Source organism: Antechinus flavipes, chromosome 2 (genome assembly GCF_016432865.1).
Source record: "Antechinus flavipes isolate AdamAnt ecotype Samford, QLD, Australia chromosome 2, AdamAnt_v2, whole genome shotgun sequence".
In the NCBI taxonomy this organism is placed as follows: Eukaryota; Metazoa; Chordata; class Mammalia; order Dasyuromorphia; family Dasyuridae; genus Antechinus; species Antechinus flavipes.
The window spans coordinates 502,536,224-502,558,852 of record NC_067399.1 but is presented as its reverse complement, the minus strand read 5'-3'; the positions used below and the strand labels follow the sequence as shown (position 1 = coordinate 502,558,852).

Sequence of the window (22,629 nt, the reverse complement as noted above, 5' to 3'; positions counted from 1 at the left end):
ACTCTAAGTGAAATAGTGTTGTTATGCCACAGTAATCTTTAACTGTCCTGACTCAGTTTCCCTGTCTCAGTTTCCTTAACTGTTCTGTCTCAATCTCTTATAAATTAGCAAGATAAGAGAGTAGATTCCTGACTGTTTTGTGTCCTCAAGGATTTACAATATTCTTTTAGAATATTCCAAGATAACCCACGATATCTTTGCTTCTTTGTCTCTGGATTTTTTAGGGTTTTATGGCTTCCCCTCCCTGATAAAAACTTTCCCTCCCTTTCTCTTCTTTGTCTCCAAAAAGGTATTTAAGAAGTTGGGGTTCCTCCATTCATGCTGGAGAATGGCGTCTGGCAGCTGTATGCTGGACGCTGGATTCTTTGGGTCCTCCAGCCCTGGGACCAATATGGATTCCTTGGTCCCAGTATACTTATCTCTGTCTGACTGGATAATCTGAGACGAGAGTCCTGTCCAGTCAATCTTACTCTCCCATTAATAAAAATATTAAAACTCTCTAATCTCTCTCCTGCCTCAGTTTCTCCGGCATTACAGTGTATACAGTTCAAAAAGCACATTTAAGATTGAAGATACTAGGTAAACCTTGGCACCTGGGACAAGGAATTATTTTCCAGAGAGAAAAAGATCTTTCTGGCAAGTCTAAGCTCTGAGAAAACAACATTTTATGGGAAGGGTCAGAGGATCATAAAATCATTCACTGAGAACTAGAGGGACAAGGCCACTGGAGATTTTTCCTAGCTAGTGATTGGGTTATTAGTGCTTTTGTTTTTATAAAAAAGCTGCAACAAGCAGAGCCAAGATGTAGATCAAAGAAATATAACTGAACTCCATCCCACAATATCTCCACAACACTCTAGAAAATGCTACAGATTATGTTTTGATTGGACTCAGAGTATAGTTTGAGAGGGCTTTTTTGAACATGGCCAATGTGGGAATTTGTTTTGCTTGACTACATATGTTTGTTACAGAGATTTTGTTTTCTTTTCTTTTTCAGCAGAAGTCCTCTGTTTAATTAGACTCTTACTTTGACGTCTAATGATTATAGCGTTTGGAAGGGACATATCCCCTCATATTAGAATAATTTATCTATGTTTAGTTCCTGGTTCATGTTTACTTTTTTTTTTTTTTTTTTGTATATTTCTCTTGATTCCTGTATTTGACTTAAGATTTTTCTACTCAGCTCTGATCTTTCCATCAAGAATTCTTGGAAGTCCTCTGTTTCATTAAAGGGGTTTTTCTTTTTTTCCACTGAAAGGAAAATTTGAAAGTTCCCAGGAAGGAAGACAGGGGGAGAAAGTGTGAAGGAGAAGAGGATTTTTATTGAAAAAAATTTAAAGAAATAGTTAAAAAAAAAAAAAAAAGTATGGTAGCAGAAGTCTTAGCCATTCTTCCTAAAAGGAAGAGATATTAAGAATTTTATGCCCAGAGAATCTTGCTTAGCAGCAACTAGCAGGAATCACAGAACTTTGGGAAGTTATGAACAGTATCTATGTGTAATCAGAAGGGTCATACATGTAGTGTTATGCCACAGTTTTCTTTAACTGTCCTGACTCAGTTTCCCTGTCTCAGTTTCCTTAACTGTTCTGTCTCTGACCCAGTAAAACTAAGGATTATTCGCTCTCGGGTTGTAAATTAGCAAGATAAAAGAGTAGCTCTCCTGACTCTTTTATGGATTTACAATATTCCTTTAGAATATTCCAAGACCAACCCATGATATCTTTACTTCTTTGTCTCTGGAATTTTTAGGTTTTATGGCTTCCCCTCCCTGATAAAAAAACTTTCCCTCCCTTTCTCTTCTTTGTCTCCAAAAAGGTATTTAAGAAGTTGTTGTTCTTCCATTCATGGCTGGAGAATGGCGTCTGGCAGCTGGATGCTGGACGCTGGATTCTTTGGGTCCTCCAGCCCTGGGACCAATATGGATTCCTTGGTCCCAGTATACTTATCTCTGTCTGACTGGATAATCTGAGACGAGAGTCCTGTCCAGTCAATCTTACTCTCCCATTAATAAAAATATTAAAACTCTCTAATCTCTCTCCTGCCTCAGTTTCTCCAGCATTACAGTAGTAGAGATGACAAGTTGGACTGTCACTACATTTTCTGTAAAGATGATACCCAGGGAACAAAATCAGAGGATGCAATATAGTGATATCCTGGAGATATGGGGGGAAGGGGCAGATTCAGCAGTATCACACTTTATGAGATAGCCCTTGTCTACCTATGAGCCATATATATACTCCTCGGTGTGTGCATCCTGTATACACATCTACCTTATGTGTATTCTTCTTCACATAGACTCCTATTGTATATCCACTCTTCCCCCAAGGGTTATGTGTAATCTTAGAGAGTATCCCAGATTTATAGGGAAAAAATGTTTTATTGCTACTGTCCTTGCTATGCTATTTCATTGTCTTTACTTAGTTAATTGTGTCTTCTACTTGATTAGGAAAGGTATGGTTTTGAGCTGTTAAGATCTCTAGGATTCTGTGACTCCAACATGGCTCTTTCTGGGGACTATATGTAAGTGGGATAAGGCGTGGTGCCTCAGAGTGCTACATTCTTAATACATCACTACAGAGGAAGGGACCTGGAGGAGAGGTTTTCTCAGGAAACCTCTTCCCCAAGAAAGGAACCGGTTGCCTAGTACTAATAGGTACAGGTCTCCCGGCTTCCTATTCCAGCTCTATTGTGGCTCTGTGCTCATGTATCAATTCCTTTCCTGTTTACAGCTCATTTTTCTCATCTGCAGATCTGGGATTCTATGTTTAATGTGCCCAAAGCCAGAGGGAGCAGCTTGGGTAAAGACCAGAACGGATACGAATTTAAATGAAAGAACTAGGTGTCCCCTAGTGAAGGAGTTCCTATCTCAGAGGGTAGCTGTACCTTCCAGATCGGCCAGCAAAGTCTTGGAATCCCTGGCCGTGACTCTGGCTTTGGCAATGGATGAGGTGGCCAGGGTGAGGGCAGCATCAGCCCTGTCGTGGAGCTGTGGAGAGAGGCAAGAAAGGGAAAGAACATTTTATCGAACCACATCTCATAGAATTGTTGTTTGATTCAGACCACAGGCAGAGAGACAGCCAAGAGGAACCTCAGATCTTCTTCTGGAAAGGGGCAGATTGGAGTCATGAAAAAACTCAAAGGTTCTATAAAAAATAGGGAAATGTAATGACAGATCTCAGTTTCAGAAGATCTTCACTCCTCTCGTTAGAGAAAGAGAGGTAGTAACCTGTGGGTGAGGAAAGCATATCTTTTGTGTGTGTGTGTGTGCCCCTGTGTGTTTGTTCTGCTTAACTTAAATTTTTTTAATTACAAAGAAAACTCTATGGAGGGGTATTATGAGGTGATGGCAGTTTAAAAACAGCATTGATAAAAACATTTTAAAAAGAAAAAGAAATAGTCATGGCGTTAGGCAACTTTGGTTCTATTATTAATTCTAGCACTAATTCTTTTGTGACCCTGGGCAAGTGACTTCCCCTTGGAGAGCCTGTTTCCTCAATTGTAACATGAATTAGAGGTTTCCAAAGGTCCTCTCGATTTTGACATCCTGTGTTCTTGCAACTTTAACTGAAAAAAAAATTTTTTTTTGAGTTCAAATTTTTTAATGATTTTGTAAAAATAATGACTCTGGAAGAGTTGAGAATGAAAACAATGCCTTTCCATCTTCTTCCCTCTTAACCCCGGGGGTGATGTAAGGTCCCTTGACTTTCTGGGCCAGGATAAATGAGGTGATAAGGATCTCACCTGCTGAAAGGGCTGGATCTTCTGGAACTCTCCCTGGGAAGTAGCCAAGAGATCCTGGGCTGCTCTGGTGAACACTTGCTCCCTAGAAGCCACTGTCTTCTCTAGATCCTGTAATTTTCTGTCCAGGTCCCTGGCAAGGTGTGTGAGAGGCTAGAGGAGGAGGCAGAGACAAGAACTTAATTCCTTGATGAGGATTTCCAAGGAAAGGTAAAAATAAGAATAAGGATAAGGGTAAGTAAATTTAATGGGGGGTTTTGCCAAGCAAACTGACACATTTGTAGTACTGGGGTAACAAGGAGTGTGTGTGTGTGTGTGTGTGTGTGTGTGTGTGTGTGTGTGCGCGCATGCCTAGTGGGCTTTTAGCTAGAATCTTGCACATTCCCTTTTTAAAGGAAGCCCAGTATCTAACTCCCACCCACCAGAGCCAGGAAGGAAACGTGCTCTGACCAGTATTTCAGGAGTGGAGAGCTTTGCTAGGTGCTGAGCCCTCTCAGAGCTGACATGCTGAACAGATGCTAATACGCTCTTGGCTTCTTTGACTGCCTGGACTGTGGATGTTCTGAGCTCCTCCTGGGCCCTCTGCACCTCCTGGTATCTAATGAAAACGAAACCAACACAAATCATGAACCTGGGATGCCCATATTTCCATCTCCCAAGCTCCTTTCTAATTAATATTTTGGAATTATTTGATCTTGTGCCTGGAATTGCTGGAGAATTGCCTCCTTTCCTTGAATGCTCTCTTTCCTTACCTTGCTGTCTTGGCTTCCCTCCTCAATGTTAGCGTCCGCCATATGAGATTACCTCCAATTTACTCTGTATAAATCTTACAAATACACAATTGCTTGCATATTGTCTACTCCTTTAGATTGGGGGGGGGGGGGGGGAGAAGACCTAGTTTCATCCAGACAAATAATTTATTTAGTAATGCATGTGATTACAAAACAAATTGGGTCCAAGGCTCTTGGTAGCCAAGGACTCCAAAATTCAATTTCTACACAAATGATAGACAATTTGGAGGAGTGAAAAATAGGATTATAAGCACTGAGATACCTGGTTTCTCTTTGATGGAGTATATTTGATTTGAGGTGCAAGGGAGTTGGATAGTTTTGTGGCATTCCTTAAGTTGGATGAACTTTGGGAGGGGAAGTAATTCTGTAACTTCTTCAAAATGAAGTGATTTATAAGTAGATGAAACATAGCTTCATAAAATTGTGGATAAAGGCAAAATGGAATCACTAATGTTTTCAGAGCTGTATGAAATAAAGTGATATGAGAAGACCAAGATGAAATATGTATACCAACTTGAGGTTCAATGAGGGCTTCGTAGATTAGATGGCATTTTGGTTGGGTTGCTTGATAATTACATAGCTAGATGAGTTCTAAAATCCATTTTAGATCTTAAGTTCTATGATTCTACATGCTTGTTGTTATGTTCCAGTCCCTGTGCAATCATTCACTGGCTTAGCTCTTTGACTTTTCATGCCCATAACTCCTGATTGCATTCTATGTGTGCACCTTTCTCTCTTTATGGACATTTCCCACCTCATTTGGGGTCTTCTTGTTTCCAGGTTAGTATAGGAAATCAAGATATTTCAGAATATCATGAAATAATAAGGATGTCTTTGCAATAGAATACTGTCATAGCTCCTGGTTAAGAAAATGATCTAGGGGTTGATAAAATCTTTAACCAATAATTTATATTTTTTTCTCTCTTCCTATTAAATCCACAGCCTCCTTGGAGAAGACTTACCTGTCCTCTAGCTCACGCTGGATCTTCTGGGCATCCGTTCCCTCCACAAGACTCCATAGAAGAGTGTAACTGGTATTGGAAGCCAGCAGAGCCTTCTGTGCAGCTGCCTCTATCTTAGTGGCTGTGTCTCTATGACTGTGGAAAGAAAACACTCCAACCAGTCCACATCAGCAAGATGGATTGACCCCCAAATCCACATGGTCCTCTGGTCATCCCAACAAAACTAAGCTCTGTGAAGGTTGGGATTAGGCTGCATATTTCTTTTAAATCATCACCAGAGTTCAACATAGGTGACTTAAAGCTAGTCATTCCCCCTCCCTGGGCCTAAGTTTCTTTATCTTTAAAAGAGTGGTCTCAGGTTCTCCAAGGTTTCTCCAAGTTCTAAAATGTCTTCGGCTCCTAGATTTAAAGCTGGAAAGGACACTAGCCATCACCTCATCCCATACCCTCATTTTACAAATGAAAAAACTGGCTCAGACGTTCCCTCTCCTCCTACCAAACATCCAGTCAGCCCACAATCTCCCACCCTAATGCCTCCAAAAACTTGGAGCCTATGAATTGGAAAATACCTCTCTCTTCTCATATGCACACAGCTGGTCAGTGTCAGGTTTAATTAATATTTATTATAAGCAGATTTACCAGCTTCTATAAAGTTTCTACAGCTTCCACCTCACTCCTCCTATTTCTTGTCCCCCAATACAAATAGATATGATCACTCCTCCAAGGCGAGGACAATCTAACTGTGATCTGGGAGTGTGTGTACAGTGTGTCAGGAAGAGCAAGGCAAGTTACCTCTTGGCCAGAGCCTGAGACTCAGAGCTTAGACGACTCCAATTGGTGAGCTGGTGGGGTACTTCTTGAGGAATTACCTTTGTTTTATTTTTTTTGAAAAGGATCAAAGGAAGAAATAAATTGCACACATTTAAAGGCTTTGGTTTTGTCCAAGTTGCCCTAAATTCTAGAGGTGCTGAGTGTTGAATGAATCATATAATGTCAGAATTGGAAGGGACTTTAGAACACAGAATGTCAGAGCTCGAAGGGGCTTTGGGAAAGAGTGTCAGAGTCGGAAGGGACTTTAGAACACAGAATGTCAGAGCTAGAAGGAGCTTTGGGAAAGAGTGTCAGAGTTGGAAGGGGCTTTAGAACACAGAATGTCAGAGCTAGACGGGGCTTTGGGAAAGAGCGTGTCAGAGTCGGAAGGGGCTTTAGAACACCGAATGTCAGAGCTAGAAGGGGCTTTGGGAAAGAGCGTGTCAGAGTCGGAAGGGACTTTAGAACACAGAATGTCAGAGTTAGACGGGGCTTTGGGAAAGAGTGTCAGAGTCGGAAGGGACTTTAGAACACAGAATGTCAGAGCTAGAAGGGGCTTTGGGAAAGAGCGTGTCAGAGTCGGAAGGGGCTTTAGAACACAGAATGTCAGAGCTAGAAGGGGCTTTGGGAAAGAGTGTCAGAGTTGGAAGGGACTTTAGAACACGAATGTCAGAGCTAGAAGGGGCTTTGGGAAAGAGCGTGTCAGAGTCGGAAGGGGCTTTAGAACACAGAATGTCAGAGCTAGAAGGGGCTTTGGGAAAGAGCGTGTCAGAGTCGGAAGGGACTTTAGAACACAGAATGTCAGAGCTAGAAGGGGCTTTGGGAAAGAGTGTCAGAGTTGGAAGGGACTTTAGAACACAGAATGTCAGAGCTAGAAGGGGCTTTGGGAAAGAGTATGTCACAAGTGCTTTAGAAGGCAGAAGTGTCAGAGCTGGGAGGTCTTACAGTACAGAATGTCAGAATTGGAAGGAACCTTAGAGACCATCTAGTTCAGGTATCTTTCCATTTCAGAGAGGAAACCTGAGCTTTAAAGAGAAGTGATTTGCTTACAGTTACATGGCTGGAACTAGAACTCATATCCTGGTTTGCAGTTCAATGTCTCATCTACTAAGCCATGTTACTGCCCTTTAACCTAGAAGCCTGATCCCCGGAGATACCATCGTCCTGAGGGCTCCAGATGCCTGCTGAATCTCCAGCTCGGTTGATAGCAGCAGAGCCTCGATATCCGCCAGTTGGATGCAGGTCTTCTCCAAACTATTTTTGGCACAGTTCACGCTCTCGCTTGCTGTCCCCAGCTGATGCCGGGCAGCCCTCATGGAACTTTCCAGTTCTTCCATTTGCTCCAGGAAGGCTTCTCTGGTGCCTGTGTGGCCAGTGATCAAAGAATTAAAGAAGGCTCTCTACCATCCTTCTCCCACCTGCCCTACCCATCGGGTCTTCCCACTTATCCACTGAATTGCAGTCTAAGTGAAGGCAGCTGGGTGGTTAAATGGGTGTAGCACTGGGCCTGGAATCAAGACCTGAATTCAAATTTGAGCTCAGATACTTACTAGCTACATGACACTAGGCAAGTTACTTAGTATCCGTTTGCCCTAGTTTTCTTACCAGGAAAATAGCACCTATTCTCCAATGTTATTTTGAGGAACAAATAATATAATGTTTGTAAAACTCTTCATAAACCTGAAGATTCTATACAAATGCTAGCTAATATTATTATTACATAAATGTTATTTTTTTTAAAAACTTTTTTTGGGTCCAAATTTATAGAAGAACCTCCTGGAGAAGAGCATGCCTCTTAGCAATGCTGATCTACAATTTAGGGTCTTAGAGAGTTACCTGAGTTATAGTCAGCATTTGGTAGGACTCATACCCAGAGTCTCCTTCCTTTAAGATACTCTCTCTAGCCATCATACTATACTGCCTTTGAGTTCCTGTCACTATTGTCATGATACTTAACCTCTAATAAATACTAAACACAAGGAAAAGACCAAGGGGACTTTCTTTTCCTGAGAGTAATCTGCCTCTGACCTGGTAGACTTCCTAAGGATTCCCTGGACACCCAGTTCCCTTGCAGTACCTTGAAGCAAATAACTTCCCTGGTAGGCATCTCCTCTTGTTGACTCTCCCAGCAAGATATAATTCCTCCAGGGACTGTCACAGTCAGATTTTTGCAGCCACTGTTCCAGCATTGTTAGCGTGGCCTTGAGTTTGGTGGCCTGGGAGCAACATGGAAACAGCGTTCCAGTAAGGGATGAAATTTAGAAATTGGTATCCAGAAGTAGTTTGCCTTGGCTCACTGAAATGCCCCCCTGCACTAATCTTTACATTCCATTTATTCTGGATATATCTAGTTTGTATTTGTAGGTTGGTTTCCTTTTTTTTTTTTTTTTTGTAGCAAGTTTATTTATTTGTAATAGATATTGCTTTTTGAATTGTGTTGGGAGAGAAAAATCAAAGCAAAAGGGAAAAACCATAGGAAAGATAAAAACGAAAACAAAAACCCAGGAAAAAGAAGTGAACATAGCATATTTTAATTTACATTCAGTTTCCTTAGTTCTTTTTCTGAATGCAGATGGCATTTTCTGTCTAAAGTCTATTGATATTGCTTTGGATCACTGAATTACTGAGAAGAACCCAGCCTTTCATAGTTGATCATCACACAATCTTGCTGTTACTATGTACAATGCATTCCTGGTTCTGCTTATTTCGCTCAGTATCAATTCATGGAAATCTTTCCAGACCTTTCTATAATCAGCTTGTTCATCATTTTTCATAGAGCAATAATATTCCATTATCTTCATGTACCACAACTTGTTTAGCCATTCCCCAATTGATAGACATGCACTCCTTTTCCAATTCTTTGTTTCCCTCATTAAAATGTAAGCTGCTTGAGGGCAGGGAGTGTTTTTGCTTTTCTTTGTATACTCTGCAATTAGCATAGTACCTTGTTCATAGTTGTTGTCCTTTGTTTTTGAAGAGGACCAAAATGACATCATTATATTGGAATCAAATTAGTGTGTCTGATTGTGGCCAATCAGACCAATCTGAATTCTGCCACAGGTCAGTCACAAAGATGAACTGTTGGGGTGGATTCTCTAACTTTATGTGTCTTGTATTTTTTTGAGCTAATTTAATTCTGCTCTGCCATAGAACACATCATGTTTTCAGATGAGTTCATACCATGCTGGGCATTCTGTGCCAGTGTCTCCCATGTAATCAATTCTAAAGCTCTTAAGAGAGACCTTGAGAGCCTTCTTGTACGGCTTTTTCTGACCACCTTGTCAGGGCTTCCCTGTGTGAGTTCTTCATAAAATAGTCTTTTTGGCATTTGAAGGCTTGGTCAATGCTTGTTTGATAGATTTGCCTACTTAGGGGCTACCCATTCTTGTAGGCCCCTGCATAAGTCCTTCAGCCCACTAAATTTTCAGTCTTTCCTCTTCATATAATTATTATCCTCAACTATTTAAGGCCAAGTAGGTTAATGGATGTCTTGATGCTTTATCTTTACACAGGTCTGGAATGTTCTCTCTCTTCCCTCTACCACCTGGAATCCCTAGCTCCTTTCAAGACTCAGATCAAATTTTACCTTCTACCCAAGACCTTTCCTCATCACCCCATGTATTAGTACCCACTCTAAAATTACTTTGCTTATGTTCTGTATTTTCTTATTTGTGTATAGTTTCTCTCCCTCTCCCCACAAGAATACAAACTCCTTGAGGGCAGGAATGATTCATATTTGCCTTTATATCCTCAGTGTCTAGCAGAGTATCTAGTACAATGAGTGGCACACTAAATGGGCATGATCAATGCTTGTTGAATTGAATTTAATTCAGCTAAAAAATATATGGCCTAACCTCCATGTCCCTGAGACTAGAAGGATGAAGATAAATTTTAAAAATGACTTTTATTCAAATAATTGGGTGAAACCACAAAAGAAGATAGATAGATTGAGGCAGAATAAAAGAAAGAGTCCAAGGATGAATTACCTCTTTCTTCACTAGGGAGAAGCAAATGGGGCACTCCTGGCACTGAGATCCCTCAGCAGTGAGGAAAAAGTTCTCCTTGCAGTGATCACACTTGTAGCCCACGAAGCCTGGCTTGCACACACAAGTGCTGTTCTCGTGGCACTGGGTGGTGACAGAGCCCAGTGGGGAACAGTTACAGGCTAGAGACAAAAGATGGAGTTTATCAGGAGGTGCATATCAGCTACTGCTTTTTGTGTAAAGATTGAAGTAGAAAGAGCATTCAGTTTGGATTGAAATGTAGGCTGTGCTGTGAATTCACTGTGAGACCTTTGACACAGTCACCTAGCTTCCTGTAAGATCTGTTTCCTCATCTTTTAAAATGAACACAGTGGATTAAATGATCTCTAAGTTGCTATCCTATTGTGGAAGTTCCTGAGGCAGTTAGTCAGTACTTTAAAAATCTCCTTGGAATGAAAAGGACCTGATGCTCTTGGAGTTTTAGATTTGGGTTGGTCCTTTGGAGGTCACCAAGATTAATGCTCCATCTCTGTGCTGGGCCATACCAAAGTCATTTTTTTAAATCTATCTTCCTTCCTTCCTTCCATCTTTCCTTCCTTCCTTCCTTCCTTCCTTCCTTCCTTCCTTCCTTCCTTCTTCCTTCCTTCCTTCCTTCCTTCCTTCCTTCCTTCCTTCCTTCCTTCTTTCCTTTTCTCCGAATTATGCCTTTATTGATGTGGAGAATTCCAAGAATGGAAAACTTTCTCCACTGATGCAGCCCACCAAATTTGTCTATAGCTTATAGTCTTAAGAGAGTTACCTGGTAGTTGTTTGGGAAATGAAATGGCTTACATATAGTCACTTAGATAGAACATATCAGACGTAGGACTTGAGACTCTACAACTAATTTTCTAACCACTATATGACACTGTTTCTCAAACCATCCCATGAGATCATAGAATGTCACATCTGGAAGGGACTGAACATCATCTAATCCAAATGCGTCATGTTGTAGATGAGGGGACTGAGTCTTGGAGAGGTAAAGATTCTGCCCAAGATCTCCCAACTGTCCTGCTACCTAGTTCCATGCTCAGACAGATGACCTAGTGTCATAGATCTCCATCATTTCTTGTACTCACCTGCAGTTTCTAGCATCCATTCTTGGAAGGCAGCTCTGTCTGAATTACCTACTAATGTAGGGATGTTCTGCCCAAGAATCTCAATGTCCCACTGTGCAAGGAGACTTGCCACTCCTCTGCCCTAGTGAAATAGCTTTGAAAACTGCTTGCCTCAACCCTCCAGTTCTGTGATGTTTCCTTACCTCGGCAGCCCTTGGCAGAGAAGCCAAAGAAATCAGGTTGGCAGTGGGTGCATGCCACTCCACTGACCCCAGGAAGGCAAGGGCACTGCCCAGTCACGGGGTGGCACTGGTTCTCCTGAGAGCCTACAGGATGGCACTTGCAGCTGAGATAAAGAAGAACGCTAGACATCAGAACTGAGGTCTTTATCCCTCTTATTTAGTCTAGCACATGATGGGCACAGATGTTAAATCTAGCTTTTTCATATGCTCAAGCTGGGAAAGAATATAATCTAGTCAGGAGAAGGTTAAGGCTACTAAAAAATACAAGATGCTTAGATATTTTTTTTTTTTTGTGAATTAATATGATATGGAGACAGATTTGATGAACAAATACTAGAATGAAGGGTCACCTTTGAAACTAGAGTCTAATCCCTTCTCTTCTTTGCAGAGCTAAGAGACAATGAGTGTGGAATATTACATACATTGTTAGACATAGTTAATGTGATGATTGGCTCTGTGCTGGTTACTTTTTCTTTTTTTTTTTTCTCTCTATCTCCCTCCCTTCCTCTCTCTTATAGAAAGAGAAAGAGAGAGACATAGAGACAGAGAGAGAGACACACAGAGAGAGACAGAGACAGAGAGAGAGAGAAAAGAAAAGAAGAGAAGAGAGACAGAGACATACTCACAGAGACAGAGATACACACACATAGCGACAGAGATAGAAGCAGGAGACACACACACAGAATCACTACTGAGTGTCTTTAAAAAAAATCAACAGATGAAAACAGAAAAGAGATCAAAAGGAATCACAAACAGGACACTTTTGAAAACTACATGTTGAATTTTTTTTTATTAAAAAGAAGAATAAATAGAATATAGAACTTATTCTTCTATATGATAGAGATTCATAGCTTTGTGTATAATTCTTTTTTTTTTTTCTATTTTTTTTATTTCAGGGGTTCTTCTTGTGTGCATCTGGCAATCTGGTGAAACCTATACAATTTTTTCTTTTGTGGTTAAGTGACTTGCCAGGTCACACTACTAAGTATCAGAAGCTGGATTTGAACTCCATTACCAGTGCTCTATCCATTGCGCCATCTAGGTACCCCAAGCCTATAAATTTTTTCTCAGATTAGATATTATTTTTAAAAATTCATGATGGAAGAAAATGCTTAAATTTCAGGTAGAGGGTAATGAAAATAAAGATGCAATTGTTTCCTCATCCAAGTTCCTAGGTTAAGAAACTCCTCTACTGTTTACATGAAAATGTTCATTTGACTCAGTATTTATTAAGTTGAAAATATAAACAAATGGATGAATAAACAAGCATATGTAAATACTTTTTTTTTTTTTAAAACATCACTAACCAAGCAGGATATTGCAGAAGAAGCTGAGATAAATGGAACGGAGGAGGGCTTAGGCATGTTTGAATGGCAGAATCACACACTGGCAAAAACTGGAAGCCTGCTGCCAGGGAGAACACGAGCCCTGCCAACCCACTCACTGAACCGTGGGCGCCGCTGGTAGCCAGCTAGACCAGGGGTCTGACTCAGTGTGCAATTCCCATGTGCTTATTCAGTAAGTGCCACCTGCCTGGCAGGCAGATGGTACAGTGCAGCTGGGACAGATTTATTCACAACCACAACTCCCTTCTCCGGATGACCAAGCCCTCCCAAACAGGGGCATCGAGGAGAGCCAGGAAATGAAAGGCACTCTAGAAGTAGCTTGACCTGACGCTACCCACCTCCGGCAGCCCCTCTCTGGCTGGAGATCATAGAAACCAGGGCTACAGTGACTACAGTCTCGTCCGGTCACGTGGGGGAGGCATGAACACTGGCCTGTCCTGGGGTCGCAAACCCCCTGCTCTCTGGCTGAGCCTGATGGGTTACAGCTGCAGGCTGGGGGACAAGAGGGAAAAGGAGGAAGATGTGAAATGTTTGGGTTCATGAGCCAAAGGCAGAGAAGGGAAACTACCGTGACTTTCTCCTTGGGTTTTCCTCTTGGGACCTTCCCTTCTGGGAGCAATAGCACAGACAGTGAGAGAATCCCAGTGAGGGAGAGGGCAGAGCTCTGTGCCATCCTTGCACTCTCCTCCCCTTTTCCCGGATCTCCCAGGGCCCTCCATACTCACGGGTGCATTTGTCTAGAGGGTGTGGGGCCAGAGCACTCCCGTAGAAACCCTCTTGGCACTGCTCACAGTGGGCACCTGTCGTGTTGTATAAGCAGCGCAAACAGTGGCCTGTTGCGGGGTCACAGTTGCCCACAGCATTGGGGTCCACATTCCCATTGCACTGGCATCGCTGGCAGGGTTGGCGAGGGCCAGATCTTCCCAAGGGGTCCCCGAAAAAGCCATCATCACATATCTCACACAGACGTCCTGAAGGGGGTGGGGGAGAGAACATCAGAAAGGGGTTTACAGAGGATACCCTGCCTACATGGGAAATTTCCTAACAGTGTGGGGGGTACAAAGAGTACAGTCCTGGGAGCTGGAAAACCTGAATTCTTATTCTGGCTCTGGCATTTAGATGGCCTGTAGAGAGATATCTAACCATTTCTATTGTTTCTGCAGCATTTGTCTTGTATTCCTCTTTGAGATAGGATGTCTGCTTTCCTTCTTTACTTTACAAAGTAAGTAGTTGAGGGAAGTGATTTGCCCAAATGCTAGTAAGTGTTTTGAATCTAGAATCCAGTTCTGCTTTTCAGTTTTGTTATTTCATCTACTAGAACCTTCTTATTTCTCTTTCCATATTTTATATACAGACTATTCATATGGAGCCAAAGGGGTCCATTGTTTTTCCAGAGCTGGTGATTCCTCAAAGCAATGTCATCAATTTTACTTAGCTTGGTTGGGACAAAAACAACCAAATTTAAAAAGACAAACAAAAAAACAAACTTCTAAAACTCAAAAGGGAAATGGTATGATTTGTTATACTTTTTTTGTTAAAAATTGACTTCATATCTCCCGCTCTAAAATCATCCTTCCTCCAACTTTTCCCATTTCTCTTGATGATATTGCCATTATTCCAATTGTCCAGGTTTAGAACATGAGTCATTCTTGACCCTTTTCTATTCATCGATTTCAGTTTAGTCACTGAAGCTTGTCAATTCTGCCTCTTGTACCTCTCCCTCTTTTAACACTCTCATGTTATTCAAGTTCAAATTCTTGGTCTCTTGCCTGGACTATATTATTTTATAATTTCCAAATTGGCATTTCTTCTTCCATTCTCTCCCACTACAATCCATCATTCAAATAGATGCCCACCTAATATTTCTAAAACACAGACTTGACAGTGTCAATCCCCTCCCTATTCTTAAAATATCTTCAGTGGCTCCCTGTTATCTCTTGAATATAATGCAAAATACTCAGGTTGACCCTGAAGATTATTGCAATGATTTCCAAATTGGTTTTCCTCCTTCCAGTCTCTCTCCTGTCAGATCCAGCCTCTACATAGCTGCCAAACTGATATTTCTAAAACTAGGATAAAATACATAATTCTTTGCCTGCTCTTCCTAACCTTTCCAGGATGATTTCATATTATTCCAATTCATTCACTCTGTTCCATTCAAACCAACCTTCCAGTTCCAAATAAAATTCTATCTTTTAAAGGACGCTTTTCCTCACTTCTCTTAATTCTAATGTCTGGCCTCTCTTAATTATTTCCTACTTATTCTATAATTAATTTGTACATCTTTGTTGTCTCCCCTGTCAGATTGTAAGCTCCGTTAGGAGAGATTCATGGTGAATTTTGATGGACACTGATGAAGTTCTTTAAGGTGTGATATAAATGCTTACTATTATTATTATTAGTCACTTGGGGTTCAGATTCTCACTCAGTGATATCTAAGCTTTATTTAAGGTTTACCAAGTGCTTTCCACATTTGATCTCATTTGAATTTCATAACAACCCTGTGAGGTAGGTGTTTTGTGTTTCGGTCTCCATGATCCCATTTGGGGTTTTCTTGGCAAAGATTCTGGAGCAGTTTGCCATTTTCTTCTCCAGATCATTTTACAGATGAAAAAACCAAGGCAAATAGGGTTAAATGACTCGTCCAGGGTTATACAGTTAGTAAGTATCTCTGAGCCACATTTGAGCCCAAGAAGATGAGTCCACCTTGGCTCTACTAGGAAACTCTATCCATTGTGCCATCTAACTTTCCTTATCTATAGCATATTTTAAAGCAGTCTTTCCACACTAGAAATACCTTATCTCCAGGCCCATTCTCAGGATTGGGAAAGCTGTAGCCTGGAATGCAATATTCACTTGATTCCTCTCTCTACTTATTCTTTTTTTTTTTTTTTAAATATTTACAAGCATATGCATGGGTAATTTTATAGCATTGACAATTGCCAGACCTTTTGTTCTAATTTTTCCCTTCTTTCTCCCCATCCTCTCCCCCCAATGGCAGGTTGACCAATATATGTTAAGTATGTTAAAGCATATATGTCCTAACAGTTATTTTGCTGTACAAAAAGAGTCAGACTTTGAAATGGTATACAATTAGCCTGTGAAGGAAATCAAAAATGCAGGCAGACAAAAATAGAGGGATTGGGAATTCTATGTAGTGGTTCACACTCATCTCCCAGAGTTCTTTTGCTGGATGAAGCTGGTTCAGTTCATTACTGCTCTATTGGAACTGATTTGGTTCATCTCATTGCTGAAGAGAGCCACGTCCATCAAAATTGATCTATTTATTCTTTATATCTCCTTGTGAGCTGCCTATCCTATGATTTTTAAAGTCCTCTTTATATGTTATCTTCCTCAATTAGAATATAACTCTTTTAGGGTAAGGACTATCTTGTTTGTTTTTATTTGTATCACCAACCTTTAGCATAGTGCCTGACACACTTAATAAATGTTCTATGTCTATCTACTTATCTCTGTCCTTTATCTATTTATCCATCAATCATCAATCTATCTGCCTATCTTTTTATCTATCTATCTACTTACCTATGGGGGACAGGGAAAACAGCAATCTGCTACTAGTGTACTCCCTTGTCACTCCTCTAGCCACCCTCCTCCCATGACATTCCTCTCCTCCCCCAGTGGTGCAGCATCCTAGGAATTTATCCATCCCTTTGAGTCACAGCAATCCCACCCTTTCCTCCTTAAATCTTCATATTTCTCTTATGAAGTCAGAACCAACAAGCAGTTGCTGCCCAGATTTAGCCACTTACCTCTCTGGCCCTTAGGGCAATGGGTACACACCACCTCTCCACTCTCTGGGATGGTTGTACAAGCTGATTGACCAGGACAAGGACAGGGCTTGCAGTCATCCACATGACCCAAAAAGGGGTTGCCGTAGAAACCAGGTGTGCATCGCTCACAGTAGGGGCCTTCTGTGTGGTGCAGGCACTGACAAATCCCTAAGAGGAGACAATAATTATGTCATGCCTTGGGTTCTTGGGCTCTGAGGAGTCCAGCGTACTTTAGTGATGGCATATTCTCATTTTCTTTGTAAGAAAAGCAGGAAATACAGTATATCCTCAGTTTAAAGAGAGAAAAAGAAATCCAGAAAAAAAGCAAGAAGTGACTAAAAGACATATATCCTTATATGGCCAGATGATGATTGTGGTCTAACTTCAACCAAAGGATTATCTTGTAAGTATATGACTTCAGTATTTCTTATGATATTCCTTTTCGCAAGTTGTAACAACAGCTAGGTCACTTACTCTCATATTTTGGGAAAGAAAAGCACAGTAACATATGGTTTGCCCCAAGGTGAATAGAACTCAGGAATCTCACTCCCCATACCTCCATTCTAATTTGGAGGCATTGCCAAATTACAATTGCCATATAGAAATTACCAACTCTTCCCCAAATATTCAGTTTTCCACAGAAACAGGAGGGGGAAGGGAGCAGGGATTCTTTAGTTTTCTTCCCCAGGAATCAGCATCAAGACTTACATCAGCGCACAAACCTAGGGCATCAAGGCAAAACTTGACAAAATGGCGTTTGTCCTGGGGTCCAAAGGAGATAATCAAGACGTGCCTGGCTAAGAAAGGCTAACAAGGATTTATTTCCCTGTGTGAAATCACTCCTGGGGGTGTCCAGAGCTCCCAGACATCACACAGCTGGGATTTGGGACTGATAGGATTCCGGAGAAAGAGTCCAGGGGGTGAACAAGAGGAAATACAGCCTTAGAAGGAGACCTTCAGGGTTGAGCTGAGTCACAGGGCTTTCTCTGAACTGCAGAGAGCAGGGAATGGGGAAGAACATTGGATCTTCGTGTAGTAGATATGTAGGTCCTGCATATTTGCATTTTCTACAAACCCAGGATTTCCTGTGGGTGTTTCTCACAAGGGCAGAGCCCCCATAAGATGATGTCAGTCCACATTCTCTCTCCATTAAATGTGACTGGTGCTGGAAGCCATGTTTTCAGGATTTTTCCATTTATATCTATGAAACATTTAGAGGCTACCTGGTCACCAGGAGCCTAGGACTCAGGGGACTTGGATCACTGAGAAGGAAGGATGGTGAGAAGAGGGATCTACTCTGACCCCACACCCAATGGCTAACCAGTCCAAGTTCATATGAAGGTCTACTTATCATTCTAATGATAACAGTCAAGAGCTATGGAAAAATCCCAACCTGTTTCAGGATCACAGGTGCCATGTTGATTACAGGTGCAGGGGACACAGCTGGCATAAGGCCCGCCCAATGGTGTTTCCCTCTTGTACCCCAGAGAGCAGGATTCACAGAACTGCCCCATGTATCCCTTGGGACACGTGCACTCCTCTACCCAGGGGGCTAGCGGGGACAGACCAGGGCCTGCTGACGTGAGCTGGACCTCAGTCAGGGTCATTTGACCTGCAGAGGGGGAGAAAACAGAGACAGAAAATGAGTTAACACATGCTCATTCCTCATAAGATCATTCTTTTGGAATTGACACTTCCAGGCGAGAGCCAGTTAATACTCAAAGAATCACAGATCACAGATTTAGAGAGGTCATCCAGGCCAGTGGTGTCAAACTCAAATAGATATAGGGAGTGCACACTGACTTAGAAAACCACATATCAGTTATTATTCAGGCTTTATTATTTTGGTAAATGTTTCCCAATGACATTTTAATCTAGTTTTCACAGCACTTGGAAGTGTTGTAGGCTGCTTGTGTCTTTGCCTTGTGTTTGATATCTCTGACGAGTCCATTTCCCTTCATTTTGCAAATGAGGAAACTATGGTTCAGATAGAGGAAATGATTTATCTAAGCTGACACAGGTTGTAAGTAGCGGAACCAGAATTTGAACTCAGATTCTCTGACACCAAATACATCAGTTGCCTCCTATCTGAGAACACTTGCCTTCTAGGTAGCCCCACTCTGGGCTAGAGGGTGGAGGTGGGGGTAGGATTCTTTGTGGAAAGGGAGCTTACTCTCTTAGAATCTCCCTCCAGCCTTCTATCCTTGCCATAAAGCAAGCTTCCTTCTCTTGTTCCTTTAGGCCCCTCCTTCAAGAAACTTTGAGGGTCCTCGCCTCCTCCCCCATCCCCTTCTCTATCCCCTTCCTATCCTCTCCCCACATGTCTCTCCCCTACTCATGTTGGCAGTTTATGTTCCCTTTGTGAAGGTGCAAGATTTTTCCATTTGTATCTTCCCACAATAGAAATGTACTCAATTTTCTCCAGGAATTTATCACTTGTGTCCTAGTTATCTAGCTGGTTTCAATCTTAGACCTAATAGAGAGAGCATTGTCCATATTTCCATTTTCCTCTGCTGCTAGCAGAATGTTCTTGCTCAGTGGATTTTTTTTTTTTTTTAACATGAGAACCATCTTTAATAGAGAAGAATTTGGCACACCAGGCAGAATAGCAGAGGGAACTGCTAAAAGCAGATAAAAATGTCTTATGTAGGACAGAGAGGACCTGCTCAAGAGAGATTATAGGGGTCAGGTTGCAATGAGGAAGAGATATTGATTGCCACCATAGTCTCCAGAGGCAGCATTTATTCAACAGATAGGAACCAGGCTTGAGAGTTCCCTAGAATCAGGGGATTCCTGGGGGAAGAAATCCCTCCTAGCAAGGCAGGTCAGCACCTTCTCTATAATGGATAGTCTTAGAGAATTTCCTAAAGTACTAAGAAGCTAAGTGGCTACCTCTCAGTTATGACTAGAAATCTGAAGACTGGAAGCTATTGTGGTTTTAAGGTTGGCTGTTTGGCCATTATTCTGTGATGATACTTTCCTTCCTCTCTTTCCTCCCTTCTTTATCTTCCTCTCTGCCTCCTACCCTCCCCTTTTCCTTTCCTCCGACAACTGTAAAGCTCCTGCTAGACCCCAGGAGGGGGTAGCTAAGTGGGGCAGTGGACAGAACATTGGACCTGAAGTCAGGAGAACTCATCTTCATATGTTCAAATCAAGCCTCAGACACTTACCAGCTGTGTGACCCTGGGTAAATCACTTACCCGGGTTTGCCTCAGTTTCCTCATCTGTAAAATGAATTGGTGAAGGAAATGGCAAACCACTCCAGTATTTTTGCCAAGAAAACCCCAAATGGGATCCTGAGAAGTTAGACACAGTTGAACCAATAAAAGAAGCTAGCAAATTAGATTAAATATGAATATTCTCCTCATGGAATAGGGGAATTAGAAGCAAAAACATACTATAAATGTATAGTAATATAAGACATTATATTACAAAATGAATGCATTAAGTCTATCAGGGAAGACTTTATGGAGAAGGTGGTAATTGACTCATTTAAAGTGTTTACAAAAAATCAAAAGGTAAGAGGTGGCAGGAAGAATCTTATCCTATGGGAAGCCTCTTCCTTTTCACTTCTCTGCCTCCTACAATCCTGGCTTTCTTGAAGTTTTAGCTCAAAGATCACCTTCTGCAGAAAGACCTTTTCCAGCCCTCCCCGAACTGCTAAAGCCCACTTCTCTAAGATTCCCTTCTGCCAATTCAGTGTCATATGATATTCCCTACTAGAATGAAACTCCTTTTGGAAGGAACTGTACTTGTTTTTCTTTCTCTACCTAGCAATCTCTAAATTAATTAATTATAACTAATAGGCACTTAAAAATGCTTGTGGATAGATGGATGGATGGATGGACAAAGGCTTAATCCTGTTTTGGACAATATTATCCTATTGGCTACCTCGGTGACCCTGGGTAAGGAACTTAACCTCTTTTGACTTCTGTTTCCTCATCTGTAAAAAGACTTAAAGGCAGTATAGCATAGAGCTTACTTAGGAAACAAAGAATAATCCTGTTTGGTTGGAGCAAAAGACTTTGACAGACTATAAAGTTAGAAAAGAAAGAATGAGATATCTGACTATGAAGGAGATGCTTCTAAGGAGTTGTTAAAAAGAGAGGAACAAGAAAAAAAATAAAGGATTGTAGCCTTGGGTATAAAGACTATGAACATCAGGAATGCTGAAGTGGAAAGATGTTAAAAATAAAGGAAGGATTAAGTTAGAAAGTAAAGCCCACTGTAGGAAAAAAAGAGCTAATTGTGTTGACAAGAAATTGATGTATGACTAAATTTGGTTGTGGGAAAATATGTAAATACCTCTGATAGTTTTTTTAAAGCCCTGTGGAATTTCCTTGTTTGAAAAACTTAAAAATTAGATTTATCTGTTTAGGGTGAGTCTGGACACAAGGGGATGGGCCAGAGGAATTCCCAAAGACCTTTCTAGCCCTGGATGCCAAAGTTAATCCATAAATCTGTTGTAGAGAGTTTCTTTGGGTACAGAGCAGTTCTTTAAGCACCAATCAGCTTCCCTTCCTTAGACCCCACATTTTCCCTCCTGTTCCTCACCTGTGGGATGCCTGCCTCCAGGACCTGTGATTTCAATCTGGAGTCCTGTCAGGTTGGCCAAGAGCCTCTGGAAGTGAAAGGCAGGGAGCGGGAGATTTGTGTCCTCTGAGGTCTCCTGCAAGCTGTCAGGGTGAATGGAACAAATAAAGGGAGGAATGGCACTCTGCTTCATTTCATGCATCTGAAATGTATGGGGCCTTTGCCCCTATCTGGGTGGGCCAGAGCAGAGAACAGACTGAGTTGCTTGCTTGTTCCCACTAAGATAAGAGGGAGCCTGGGAGATTTCTTCAGGAACTGGTGGAAAGACCACCAATTGTTGAAAACTTTCTGATAGGATGCAAGGATATGGCACTGGGATCCCATTGTCTCAGATTAGACTAGACTAGATTGGCCTAGGCTATTTTGGGATAACATAATTGAAAGGAAACTTTTAACCCTCCTGATTTACAGAAGAAGAAATTGAGTCACAAGTGAGTAAGTGACTCAACTATGGTTACAGAGCAGTTTATGGCAGAGATGGCATTCAAACAGAGGTCTCTTGACCCAATGCTCTAATGTAGAGCATAGGATTTGACATCAGAAGGACCCGAGTTCAAATCCTGTTTTGGACAATATTATCCTATTGCCTAGCTGGGTGACTGGACAAGGAACTTCATTCAATTCTCTAATCTATAGCATATGATTTCACTTCAGAAAGATCTGAGTTCAAATCCTGTTTTGGACAATATTATCCTATTGGCTACCTCTGTGATCCCGGGCAAGGAACCTTTCTTGACCTCAGTTTTCTCATCTGTAAAATGGGAATGAAAACAACATATCTCTATCATAAAGTATAAAATGAAACGTAAAATATTTTGCAAATCTTAAAGCATTATATAAATTTTAGATATTTATTATTATTATCATTATATGTTTTTATTAGTATTGCTCCACATTGGCTTTGATCAGATAGGGGATAAGAAAATACATTAATCTTTTTGAAGAAAGTAGGAGGGTCACCCCCTGTTTGTTTCTTTATAACCAGTAAGATCCCAGAAAGAAAGTCCAAGTATATCTTCTTTGGTAGTTCTTTGCTGGAAATCACCATGAGAGTATTCTTGGTGTTTAGCACCTAGTAGGTGCTTAATAAATATTTATCATACTGACTTACTTGACCATGTCTGGAACACATTAATCCCTTGATATATAAATTTTGACTAATTGTAGTTGGTTGTCTAGTCTCTACTCAAAGACTTTCAAGGAAGAAGAACTCATCAACTTTAGAAATATTCTAGTTATTCCATTTTTGGACCGTTTTAGGAGGATTTTCCTGGAA

General features: G+C 41.3%; 1 protein-coding gene across 1 annotated transcript in view; it reads right to left on the bottom strand.

The window, feature by feature from the left end:
* The window catches only part of LAMC3 (laminin subunit gamma 3), a 78,659-nt gene that overhangs the window by 14,144 nt on the left and 41,886 nt on the right, over positions 1-22,629 (bottom strand). Inside the window, exons 11-24 of the mRNA XM_051980216.1 lie at positions 21,315-21,436; positions 18,154-18,372; positions 16,740-16,928; positions 13,695-13,940; positions 13,308-13,461; positions 11,585-11,727; positions 10,288-10,466; positions 8,379-8,517; positions 7,459-7,664; positions 6,284-6,360; positions 5,492-5,626; positions 4,189-4,336; positions 3,742-3,891; positions 2,884-2,986 (exon numbers count right to left, since the gene is read on the bottom strand). Of these exons, the coding sequence (XP_051836176.1) occupies positions 2,884-2,986; positions 3,742-3,891; positions 4,189-4,336; positions 5,492-5,626; positions 6,284-6,360; positions 7,459-7,664; positions 8,379-8,517; positions 10,288-10,466; positions 11,585-11,727; positions 13,308-13,461; positions 13,695-13,940; positions 16,740-16,928; positions 18,154-18,372; positions 21,315-21,436 (2,210 nt within the window). The remainder of the gene's footprint in view (positions 1-2,883; positions 2,987-3,741; positions 3,892-4,188; positions 4,337-5,491; positions 5,627-6,283; positions 6,361-7,458; positions 7,665-8,378; positions 8,518-10,287; positions 10,467-11,584; positions 11,728-13,307; positions 13,462-13,694; positions 13,941-16,739; positions 16,929-18,153; positions 18,373-21,314; positions 21,437-22,629) is intronic.